The following is a 13,680-nucleotide window of genomic DNA, read 5'->3' as shown; positions in this document are numbered from 1 at the left end:
TAATTTCTTGATAGTTTCATTTATTGTATATTTAAAAATCTTTTTTACAGAATAAAAATTAGTCAGATTTCTGGTTCAAAAAATATTTAAAATATTATATGATTTGAAAAAACAAAAATCGTTAAGACTGAGTTGTTTAAAGTTTAAAATCGAAGGCAGATTAATTTTATCGCAAGTTTAAGCGATATGACATATGCAAATTGCGCAGGGTCAATAAATGAATACTGTCACGCAACGTATTTTTACGCAATTGCCAACTCGGTATAATATCCATACCCAGTTCCCTGTACCCACAGGTTGAAGTGGGCCTATGCTTTCTGTTGTTTTGCAGCTGGCAAGTGTCTGTGTAATGTAAATACTGTATATAACTGTTTGTACTTGTAAACTTTGTTATTCGGATCGATATACTCTGTCAAATAACCATCAAATAACCGGCAAATCGGTACCAGCGATTTTGGTGAACATATGTCTATTTTCTGTCCAGAAGCTTGGTAAGAGTCTGTATTGTATATAGCTGTACATAGTTGTTTTCCGTACCCACAAGCGTTGGTGCGGGTGAGTTTTATGTAGCTTGGAAGTTCTTCAAGTTTTTTGTTCTCAATTGTATAACTTCCTTATTGATGTTCAACATTTGTATACACTGTTTGTTTTCTGTTTATCCGTACCCACAAGTGGTAGTGGGCTTTGTACACAAATTTTGTATTCATGTTACCACTCTGTACTCAATCTTTTGTTACATTTTGTTCGTTTTGATAAGTAAAACGATGCAGACTATCTATCATATAAATTTTGAATGCTTTTTTAACACTATGTATTCAATATAATATTCAGACTAAAACAGTAATACTTTCTTTCTGAAAATCGCCTTTGCCTTTCTCTGTTTTATATATATATAATACTATTAACTACGTATTTTATTGATTAAAATTGTAGTAGATTAGATTGCTTTAATTTACAATTACAGTATATTTAATATCAAAGTAGTAACTGTTAAAAACATCACCAGATGGCAGTAGAAGTTAACAAATTACGATAAAGATTATTTTGGAAGTCTGCATTAAAGAAATAAATATTTTATGTAAAAATTCTATTAAATTAAAGTTGTCTTCAATATATTATAATATGTTCGGAAAAAGCGCATATATAATATATACTTTATTTTTAAAAAATGATTACGATGCTATAGTATTTCCTTGAATTCTTAAGTATAGAGCCGATGTCCCGGATCTTCGATGTGTATAACTCCGCCGTCCTAGTTAAGTAACGAAGCTATATGAGATTGAATAAAATAAAATAGAATAAAACATTAAAAAATTCAAATATAACGTCATATGACGTAATTTTTAAAATTATGAGTAATGTTCAAAATAACCAGTCGGGTTGACAAAACACAACGTTTATATTGACGAAACAAACATACAAAATAATGTTTACAACTAGGTATCCACAATACACTAATCTAAGTTACGACCTACTATGTTCCGTACAAGTCCGTTGGAAGGACACCTTACGACCTCCGCTAACAGACTTAGTACTCGCAACACCTCTGAGTCAGAAAAAGTTCGTGATAGTCCAACGGGAGTCCACTTACACCAGGTTTCAGCAAGGTCCCAAAAAGAGAGATAGAGAGCAGTGTTGCCGTTTTGAAATTTCAAAATGTACTGAATCTCCTTCAAAAAATGTACTATTTTCCTTCAAAATGTACTATTTCTATGGTTGGTTGCTTTTGATATTAATATACCATCATACTAAGTTTTTGTGCTTATTTCAAATTCATATTCATAAATACTTTAAGTGAATATATATATATATATAGGTTATATATAGGCACGTAAACAAAGTATTCATGAAAAAATATATATATGTATACTTTCAATCTGCCACATAGGCACTTCATTAAATTAAATAAAAGAATAGTAAGACAACACTTTCTTTAATAAAATTAGCAAAATCAATTCTACAAGCATAAAAAATTGCAAATCTTATCTTACAAGTTGAACAGATGTATTATGTCGTCTACATCTTCAATCTCTTCTGTTTCGGTATCGTGGATAGCTATTGGGTGAGTTTCTTTAAGTTCTGGGATCCAATCGTAACATTTTCGGTTTTGGGTTTTTAATAACTCTTTTGATAGCAGAAAAGCATTACAAGTGTCAACCTGAAGTCTATTGCGAATCTTTGTCTTAATTAAATTAAGTTGTGAGAAGACTCTTTCCACACAAGCACTAGAGTGGGGAAGACTCAACAAACTTGTTGAAAGCTTTCCAAGTATTGGAAACATCACGTCGCCATTGTCATCTTTAATTTTATTTACTTCATACCAGAAAGTTTCTAGGTTTTCAACTGCACAACTGGTTAACTTATCACGAATTTCAGGCAGCAGTTGCCATTCTGTGTTCAGCTCTTCATACTCATGTTCAGACACAATATTAGGAAAATGTGTTACCAGGTTTACAACTGATCTAACATTTCCAGACAAAGCAATTTTTGGCTCCAACTTCGTTATTTCCTGCAAGATCAAATCATCAAAAGGAAATTTCTTTTTAATTTCTGCACTTAAAACAATATAGAAAGACTGAATGCTTGAGAGAAATAGCTTCATGTCTTTTTCAGGGAATTTATTCTTTGCAATCTGAACTTCGCACATTGCACCAAGATATATTGTTTCTATTCGTTGAAAATGTGAATTTTGAGTGTCTATCTTGTTCAGCGGTATTGAATCCACATAATCTTTTTTCAGATAGTTGTGCAAAATTGTTTTAAACAGAGAAGATATGTTTGGCAGAAGTGATGTAATACGTGGCCTCTCGCTTTGAAAATTAAGGTTCATTTTGTTGATGAGTTCCAAAATGTAAGATAAAAAATGTAAATACAACTTATTAAAGGGATTCTGTAAATCTTTCAGTAACAACTGTGCTGTATGTATGTTATCTTCCACAGCAGCTGCTGTAAAATAAAGAGTGAGTGCATTCCATTGTTCTAAGGTTCTATTGACTACTGCCTGCCAGGATAGCCATCTTGTCTGAGATAAACGTAACAATCGATGTGGTTGGCCATCTACAAATTTTTGAAATTCACTAAGTTCATTGATCCTCTTGGAGCTATGAGCAAAGTAAGCATATATATTTCTAACCAAGTCTTCAATTGTCCGTGGAAGTTTGTTGCAAGCCTGCGACACACATAAGCTAAAAGAATGGCATACACATCCAAGAACAAAAATATTCGGATTGTCCTTTTTAATTAACGCTTTCACACCACCAGATTCACCCATCATCACAGAGGCATTATCCGCACCAAATCCAATCATATTTTGTGCAGGAATATTTAAATTTATCAAAAGTTCCATCATTGAATGATAGATAGCTTCAGCAGTTGCTTGCTGAACTTGCAACAGTCCCATAAAGCGATCCCTTGCTTTTCCAGAAGAGTTATCAAAATACCTAGCAATCACTGCCAAGCATTTGGTGGAGGAGATATCAGTCGTTTCATCAATAATTAAGGAAAATTTCACATTTTGTAACACTGAAGTCATTTCTTCGCAGCTTTTCGCAGATAATTTTTCTTTAATGAGTTCTGTTGTTTTCGTTCGGGCTACTTTTAGGTCTTTGGCAATATTTGAATCATGGCATACGGACTGGATAAGTTTAGGAAGGTGATCCATAATCTTTATTGGAAGATTATGCTCTACACAAAACATAGCTAATTTCAGCTCAGCTTCTAATTTTTCTTGTTGGTTTGATTTTCTTTGAAAAGCTTCTAGTAGGCCTCCTGATTTTACTGTTTCAAGGCTCTTCATTGCTTGTTTGTGTTTTGTATTGGTGGCATGTCGTCGAAGGTGACAAACATTTCCAGATATGGTTTTTTGGCATACTGCACAAAATGCTTTATTTGGGTATACTGTAGATCGTCTTAGCCAAGTCTTAAATTCTCCCATTTGTAGCCACTTGTCACAAAAATTTTGAGGATAATTTTTTCCTTTCTTCTCAGATTTATCATCCTTTTTCACAACACCACCATTCGATCCTGCTTCGTTTTCACTACCAGATTCAATACAAGATGAGTCTAATTCAGCTTCTTCAACTTCCGATTCAGAAGAATACAAATTAGTCATTTCCTGAGTTAACGATTTAGATAATGTTGATTTCTCAATGTGCCTGCGTTTCTTAACTGGAGAACTAGTACTTTTAGAAGCTGAAGTTATATCCCTCATATTTGTGGAAATGGCGGAAACAGCAGTTGCAGAAACATTGTTCGAAGAAAGCACTGCAGGATTAACGGGAATTTGAGTAGGCTTAACGGTTATTGGATGTAAGTTCTTCTGTGCTGCACCAATGTAGCCTATTTTTTGGTTGCGCTTGATGTATCTAAATTAGAAATTAGACAAAACATTGCACTATATTGTAATAATGTTTAGTCGGAAATTATTTAATGTACGTGAAAACATAAATAAAAAGCAAATCGATATATTTGCTCACAAATATTTTTAAAAAAAATTTAAAAAGCATTAATATGAGTGCTTTTTTAACAGTTTTTTAATGATCGAAATTCTTTAAATCTTCGTGAGATCGAAATCAAATGCTCTGTTATTGAAATACAAATATAATCAAGGTGTGACTTGAAAAGGCTAATATTTAAATATAAAATAAAATATTTCATAAAATTTTTTAATGAAAATATGTTGTATGGTTTTTTTAACACAAGCATTAAAGCTAATTTTTTAAAAATACAATAGTGATGGATAAAAAAATTATAAACTAAATATGCGTGGACAGATTCAAATTAACAAAAGTTAATTCGGTTAAATTTCAGATATGTATACTGTCATGGCCGCACAGTGGGGACCTACGTTCAAACCTAACCTAACCTATTCTAATAAATTAACAAATTATTAGTAATTTATTAGAATAGGTTAGGTTAGGTTAGAACGTGGGTCCTCGGGCCCGAGAAAATTAAAAATTTGCATTTCTAATCGCAAATACTATCGAGATTCCGGAAGGGCAGCCATAACAGTATACGTATCTGAAATTTAACCGTTATTTCTTCTACCAAAATTACTAAAACTGAAGTTCATAATTTAAGAATTAAATTATAATGGTAGAAAATAATATAAAAGTATTTATATTATTTATACTCGTACAATTTCAAAACTATTTTCTATAATAATTCGACTCTGACTTAACGGCTATTTTGATATTATTGACGACAAAAGTTTAAAATCGTTGATTTCCTTACCTGTCCATTATTTTTGTTTGACGGATTTGAATTGTTTGGATCACGTGACACTATCTATGTTGTTGACGTCACCGACATAAGCCATGTGTATGTTGTGATTGGATAATTCAAATTAACAAGTAGTGACACTAGTGAGACTTTATTGAACTAATTTTTTCGGATTCTTTCGTTAATTAAGGCATGAAATATTATTTTGTACCATAAATGGTACTAAAATATTATAATGTACTCAAAATGTACTAAAAATCTAAGTGTACTTTCAATGCTCTCGAAAACGCAAAATGTACCAGAAAAGTACAAATGTACTAGGAACGGCAACACTGATACGAGAGAGATCCTTTTCCCGCCGAAAACTGCTTCTTATATCGTAGCCGACGTTCAAATTCTCCGCCAATCAGCTTCGATGTCTTCATAAAGTCCGGCCAACGGCCATTCTCTCCGACAGCCAATCGTCGATTCCAACCACAACGGCTTTCCCAACGGATCTTCTCTAACGGTTCTTCCGTAACGGCTATGATTTTGAATAGAGAGGTTTCATGTCGACATCACGAGTGACGTCATGAGCATGCGCAATTGTCCAGCGCCATCTTTGTGACTGTTTGTGACTTGTTTACGTTTTGTGTGTGTTCACGTGCGTTTTAACTGGAGTTCTTGTGTTGTTTTTTTTCGTCGCGAATATCACTATGGTGATTTGTTGTGTAATTGGGTGTAATGCTAGTTCACTCAAGAACAAAGGAACATCATTTTTTAAAATTCCCGGCATTATTTGTCATCAAGGATCTCAAACTGAGGAGCTTTCACGACGAAGGCAAACTGCATGGCTCTCGAGAATTAACCGGAAAAATTTCGTTACGAATAAAGTGAATATCAATACAAGAGTTTGTCAGAAACATTTCATTTCAATATTTACGTTAATAAACACTAAGTTATATTTTAAAACCTAAAAGAGTTTACTGATTTGCTTATATTAATTTAGTTAGGTATAATGCATTTATAAACGAATAACTAACGTAATTTCAGGCTTTAGCTAGTGCAAACTTATAAACATTACACGTTAAAACGAAAAGCAAGTAGACTTATTATATGCTAGTTTCAACTAGAAAATAAAGGTACTGAACAATTTGAATTAAAAAATTTCCACGGCTGTTTTTAATTAGACTTTTACTTTCAGACAAAAATTCTTACTTAAGAAATACGTAAAAACACGAGTTTAAACAAACAAAAGAAAACATATCTTTCCAAGCAATATTACTTCGCTGTTATTAATTACTTTTACTTTTATATCAGGAGAAACCCAGCCACTTGTTAAATAGTTATGGGCCTCTAAAGATTTATAAGCTTTCATTTGTGACAGGGTGTAGAAATTTGTTGTAAAAACCAAATAGTTTATAATGTCACCAAATTCTACTTTCGGCCACAACTCTTGATATACGACGAAGTCTGATAAACTGGCTTCGTATGGATCGCCTTGACATAACGAAATTTTCTCTTCGTACAGAGCTGCATCTCGTCCTGTTAGACTGCTAGAATAGCTTGCAAGAAAAGAATCTTTTTTAACTTAATCCATGATAATAGAACTGCAGTATTTTTGTACGTTTAAACTAAAAAAAGACGTCGAATAACAGACTACGTGCAAGCTAAGCGAGCGAAAACTACCACAAAAATGGCGAATGGGCGGAGCAAACGTGTGTTTTATCACGTGACATGCGACCTTGAAACCTCTCTATTACGAAAGTTTCCGTTATCTTACAAACAGCGGGAATCGTTCGCCTGGGCGATTCCATCCACTACATTATGTTTAAACTGTTATAATATATTTGAAATTTCCGACATTTTACAAGAATGACGTCATATGATTAATTCTTCAATAATTCTTGCAAAATGTCGGAAATTTCAAATAGATATTAACATGAAAAATTTTTTAAATTGTTATAATGTTCCATATCCATTTTGTTTTATTTAGTAATGAACACAAAACTGTTTTCTTTCGCATATATAGATTAATGAACATCGGTCCATTCTTACTGCATAATTAAATCAAATTATTACTAAGTGATTCTTAGATTAATTGTAGTATAAGTAATAAGTGATATTTGGAGAGAAACTTACTACATAAATTATTGAAGTGCAATACAGTCAAATGTCTGAACAGCACTTATCAATACAGGAAATCCTGGTTAGTTCGAAATACATATTTCTGAATATAATGCCAAATGCATGTAACTGGTGTAATTTATTAATCAAACGGAATACGGCTACTTAAACAGAACGCTACTTTTGTTAATTAATAATTAATAATATAATTATAATATAAACTGCAGGTAAACAGCATGTGTCCGGTTACAACCTTACAGATTGCCAGATAGGTTTTATAAAAGTAAAGCAAAATTTCTCTAAATGTAGCGCAAATTATTTTTAATGTGGCTCAAAAGTAGTAGCCAGAGCCTTATAAATATCTCAATTTGCTACTCGTAGCTTAATCTTGCAATCCCGAAATTCAGCCGTATTTTACGAAATAAGAGAAAAAAGGGTAGTCGGTATGTAAAGTGACACCTGAAAATGTGTTACTGTAAAAACAAAGCCATATTGATCAGATTAGAGTTGTTCTTGGTTTATTGTTCTCTTATAGTAGGGAAGCAGTTATGAACGAGTTAACATACGCATATTACTTCTAATTACGAAGCAGCCGTATTTCGAATTAACCGAATTCCTTAACGTGTAAATCTCTATATATCAGGCCGGGACAAAAGTACGGGTACGAACTAATCGGAATTCAAACTATACGAGTTCGAATTAACGAGAATTTCCTGTATAATGACAAATCCCTCCATAACGATACGAAATATATGTCTCAACGGAATTCGTATTAGCTTAGTGTAAAACTTGTCCCGATTAAACGATGTTCTTTATTGTTCTAAATCTCTGTTTTGTGAAACTTTTTTTACTATACTCGTAAAAAATGCGTAGTAGTTTCCTCTCTCTACAACAATAATATTCTAGTAAATTAAATTTTAATATTTCTCTAGTTTTAGAAATGAAAATATAGTATTCTTTTAATACAACGATTCCAGTACGTTACCTGTAGTCAGTAAGAACTTTATTTAAAACTCTTTCTTCCCAGTGAACACTAAGAGGGCTTTTTTCAGCAAACCAATTATGGATTTTGTCAGCCCACAATGGGGCAGCTAAACCCATCGGCAAAACCCAGCGATAAGGAATGGGGATAGACTGTCCCGATATATCAGGACAGTCGATCCCCGAAAAACTGCTGGAGTATTTCCGACCGTTCGCATTTGATCCTACGTTTCCAGAACGGTAACCTATCCCATAATCACTCTGTCATCTAACCGTCTGCGGTCAGTAAGCATCGGGACTGTACGGACGAGGGCAGGTTGCCAGATTTAACGTGTTTTTGGTGTTTTCGCTTTTAAATTTTTTAACAACAATACTGTATATTTTTCCATTCTAACATTGTGTAACTTTGAAGACATTGTGAAATAATCCTATTTGTATTCAGACAAAGTAAAACGAGGAATGGGATACTTTTTTAAAAAATTCTCACGATAACAATAAATTTCTCCACAACAATATTTTTTATTGTTCCATAAATATCACTATAGAGGGATTTCACTGTACTTAAATCTGGTCCATGTTTTCAGTTGTAAAATGTATGACACATATAAAAAAATTTTAAAAATTAAAGCTGGTTTTAAAAAGCAAACGAACTTGATTTTATTGTGGATTCGAAAATAACCACTTGCGGCATCTATATTTCTAGAAAATTAAAGCGCGTATAAATATATAGTTTAGGGAATTTCCAAAGAAAGATTTACACAAACCACATATGTGATTCAAGCTTTGCTACAATTTGGAGAAATCAGCTAGTGAAAGATTTTAGATAATACAAAAACTTTTGGAGAAGCTTCAATAAAATGAACGACAGCATTTGAATGGTACTGTACAATAGGTTTAAAAATGGCTGCAGTTCAGTCGTAGATGGCCTAAGATCTGGACGTCCAAAAACGGTGAGATAACCCGAAACCATTGAAAAAATTAAGAATTTCATACCTGTAAATCGAAGGATAACAATCAGAGAAGTTGCAGAAGAAATCAAAATGTTATACAGACTATGTCATTCAATCATTCATGAAGACCTTGACTTGAAAAAAAAAGGTTAAGCAAGTTTGTTCTACTAATAATAAGCTAGCATTGGCCTAAGAACCGCTACGAAGTGGATACGAACTGCCAGCTCATCTCTTTCGGCAAGTTCATTAATTAACCTAGAAAAAGGAAATTCAAATGGTTTGCCAAAACATGTTCTTGATGGTGAAAATGACAAGATGGGCAGATAATCAGCGACGAGAATTGAGACAACTGGTACGACCTCAAACAAAATCCTAATGAAATCAATGAGTCTTTTTCGATTTTGGATCGCTACTCCAAAGCGAAAAAGTCAGGAATTCGAAGTCCTAAAAGTTTATGGTTTCACTATTATATGGCAATTAAGGTTTAATTCATGAATTCATGCCAGTAGTAACAATCAACCAGGATACGCATCAGTCCATTTGTGAAGGTTGAGAGAAGCAGTGAGAAAAAAGCCTGAAAAACTGTACTCAAAATTGCTTTCTCTATTACAATAAATGCTCGGCCACAGACAGTCAATTCAATTCTATGGGCCAAAAATAACATTCCCACCCTTCCTGTTACTCATACTCTCTAGATTTAGTTCCGAATGAATCTTTTCCCGAAACTGAAAGTGAATCTGAAAGGTAAGAATTCCGATACGAAGATGAAACAAAAATTACTGGAAGTTTTAAGAAGCCGACAAAAGAATGATTTTTATGCGAGTGTTCAGAACCAGGAAGAAGACAGAGACATTGTTTACATGCAGGAGAATCCTGTTTAGATTACAATAAATTAATTATTAATTTAGTATTGTTAATACTCTTGTGACGTTTGCTTAGTGTCTGTTCATTAAAATGTATGGAAACAACAATACAATTTATATTAAAGAAAAATAATATTCTAGTGTACAATTAAATAAAATTATTTTTAAGAAAGTAAAGTAAAATTTAGTTAATATGCAAAATTATTAATTTTTGATGTGTATAATATATATTTCGTATCAGTGAAATATCATAATATGAATTCTTTTATGATGAAAATTCAGATCTAAATTTTGATTTTATAAATTCAAAATCCATAAAATATCAAAGAACAGTAGAAAAATATAATTATAATATAAAAATTATTCTAAGCAATTGTAAACAAACTTTATAGCAATAATATGGTTTTTATTAAATTTAATACTTAATAATCTTGTTAATAATTGATTAAAATTGGTATACCAGTATTTCAGGACATATCTAATTTTGCATTCTGAATAATTTCCTAAAATGTTATAAAATCACAAGTTATATTAAAAATATGTTTTACAGATTTATTCAGATTGTAAGCTAAACAACAAAGTACTTACTTTTAATAATATAAACGTAAAAATAAATTCTATAATTGTTTAGAACTTAATTTTATAACGTAAGAATTACAGTTCTTTGAGAAAAATGTTTAACTTTTCGATCATACCTTGTATTTTATCAATGTATTGATGTTGTTTTTGAAAAGAGTGGACGTTTATCTAGCCTAGTTCATCTTATATTCAGTTTTTTTTTCTAATATTAAGCTTTATTTTTTGTTTGTGTAATTCGAGTTTCACTTCATAACGCGCTATGATCTTATTATATCTATCTGAAATGATGAAGTGTCCATAAAAATAACCATTAGAAATAATAGGAAATCAATAATAAATCAAAGATTGTTAACTTAATAAAACAAAAAATATTTGTTAAACTGATAAAGTTAAATTTTGATATAGTTGGTAACTTCTATTTGAATGCGCTTAAATTGAAAGACAAGTTAAAATATTTTTCTGTCTCACTGTATCAGATTGATTAGTGAACACTAATCGTTGTTTCCAGAAAAAAAACACAAGAATACAACATAAAATTACCTTTATCGTATTCTAAAAATATTGATTATATACAGTATTTTAAAATCGATTATAAAACTAAATTTTATAAACTTTATCTTACGTTATCCATAATAACATATAAAGAATGGAGCCAATTTCTTTTACAAAAGTCAAACGAATAAAGTCACGTTTTATTGAAAACATAGAGCATTAATTATAAGGAAATTGTTCTAAATAAAGCTTTGCAATACATAAAAAGAAATAGCTGCGTCACCTATCACGTGTTTTCTTTTCTTTACATTTATATTTATTAAATTCAAAAATATTTCAGAATATTAAAAAATAAATCCTCAATATATACATTTTCATAAAATTCGCAATTATTGCTTGTTATTTTACAGTTGAAGGTGGCGTTTACTTTATTATATACGTATTTCTGTGTGATTGATCAAACTTTTCTTTTCCTCCCTCCTACGGCTTTCTCTCCATTCTCTTTAAGCCTATTTTTATTATTAATTTTGCTATTATATTTGACGAATTCTTTGAATAATTGTTTCGTATTTTCCACTTCCAAATAAATATCGGGTCTGTTTTTCAATTGGTTCGCTTTCTTTTCATCCTTCCGTGTAAAATCATCTTTTCTCTTTTAAAATGAATTCAGAATTCTTCTCTTACGTTTTGCTTGACAACTTAAAATCAACTTTCTATTATATTTCTCAATTATATTCTTAAATAATTGCATATTTGATGGCCGAATAATTTTCAAGTATGCCTATAGTTGACGACTAAAGTTATTATCTTTATGTTAAAGAATATATAAAGAATGATAACAAATGTAACGTGTTACCATTCTTGAAAAATTATATATACATATTTTTCAAACCTGAACAGCTTCAAATTTTTACTTAAATCTTTATTCTTTAGTAATAATGTTGGCTTAATTATAAAACTGTTCACGTTTATTACTTATTTATTAATACTTAATTACAAGATTTTGTTTAATAGATCTATAAGAAGAAAATATAATTGTTGTACGTATATAATTAATGTGTGTTATTATATAAAATTCTGTTTTTATAAGAATTTTTTATATTATTTTAACACGGTTTGGAAAAAATTTCATTCTCTTTTTACACAGTTTGTATTGATGTATTACGTTTCAATACATCAATACGTTTGCCTTTTTTAAAAATCTTTATTTCTGAAAAAAGATATTCATAATTTATTTTCTTAAAAAATCCTTTACTGAAGAAATTCTTAAAATTTGCATTTAAGGTTCTACACACGCTCGAGTAAATTTTAAGATTTATCTGTTTTTTGCGACTTATTTGAATGTGTGTAGCAACAGCCAGTCTTTCATTTCTACTTTATCCCGCGATTGAAGCAGTCCAAAAAAGATTTAATTCGAAGTTTAATGATTTGTTTGCACCATTGCGTTTCTTCCAATTTTTTTCAATACGGATTACTAATTGCATGCCATTCGGTGTTAAAACCTACAGGTAAGTCGAACAAAAAACTAAAATCCAAATTAAATGTGTGCGAATAAGTGTGTAGCAACTTATTACAATTTAAACAGAGTTACAAGCCCGCATTTGATTTATGAAATAGTTTAAAAATTTTGTTTAAACACACCTTTTTATATTTATTGGTTTATTGTATTATCTTTGCCGATGGTTAACGTCTGCAACCAATCTTTTTTTTCATATAGATAGTGTTTTTTATGTAGATTTATCGGGAATGAATTTTCGGGAACTTCCCGAAAATTCCGTGTAATCTGTATATATATGTAAAATATAAATAAATATATATGTTTAAATAAATAATGCCATAATGCCATATAAGCCGTATTATATTTATTTATAAATCATATTTAAAAATGTTTTTAACATACTACGCTTTTAAAACAGTTACATAATAAAATTATTTGTTTATCATTATTACACATTAATACTTAATAAAACTAAATCTTAAAATATTTTATCGTTTTCGTATTTTATTTTTTACGATTTTATACATGATCTTTTAGGATTGTTTGCAGACCTTAATCAAGAGATTTTATGAGTTTATGGAGCTTGAAATTGAATTAAAAGTCCTCTAAGAACGAGAAAAAGAATTTCAAAAGTTTCTTAAAATTATATAATTTATTTCATTATTTTATAAATACCTCTCACTAAATGAGTAAATACATAAATGCTTAATTGATGCTGTTGTATTAATCAATTAAACCTTTTCTATTCTACAATATAAAAAGTTATCCGCTGGAAGAAGCATTTGACAACATTCAATTCAAATTCTGTGAAATCATAGACATTTTTGCTAGTCCAATTAATCATTAGACTGTTTAAAAGTTAAATTTAAATAAATGTTTTCATTAAATAAAAAAAATCTTGAAGTAACAGACATTTTAGAATGACCAAATACTTTAATTGCTGTCTTATTAAGTTATCAAAATAATTTAATCAATTATTAGTTAAGACTTC

General features: G+C 30.6%; 1 protein-coding gene across 1 annotated transcript; it reads right to left on the bottom strand.

Moving 5' to 3' along the window:
* Positions 1-1,987: 1,987 nt before the first annotated feature.
* Positions 1,988-8,427, bottom strand: LOC136978615 (zinc finger protein 862-like). The gene is made up of 2 exons (XM_067274355.1): positions 8,312-8,427; positions 1,988-4,364 (listed from the first exon to the last, which is right to left on the bottom strand). The coding sequence occupies exons 1-2, from the start codon at positions 8,425-8,427 to the stop codon at positions 1,988-1,990; spliced, it is 2,493 nt and encodes an 830-aa protein (XP_067130456.1).
* Positions 8,428-13,680: the final 5,253 nt, after the last annotated feature.

This window comes from Centruroides vittatus, unplaced genomic scaffold (assembly GCF_030686945.1).
Source record: "Centruroides vittatus isolate TY-2023 unplaced genomic scaffold, ASM3068694v2 contig_549, whole genome shotgun sequence".
NCBI classification, from domain to species: Eukaryota; Metazoa; Arthropoda; class Arachnida; order Scorpiones; family Buthidae; genus Centruroides; species Centruroides vittatus.
This window is presented reverse-complemented; position numbering and strand designations above follow the sequence as displayed.

Bases quoted from the DNA above. Each gene is read 5' to 3' on its own strand.
- LOC136978615 (XM_067274355.1), bottom strand. From the start codon at position 8,427: ATGGGTTTAGCTGCCCCATTGTGGGCTGACAAAATCCATAATTGGTTT. The intron at 4,365-8,311 runs GTAACGTACTGG...TTTCTAATTTAG, and splicing joins AAAGTTCTTACTGACTACAG to ATACATCAAGCGCAACCAAA.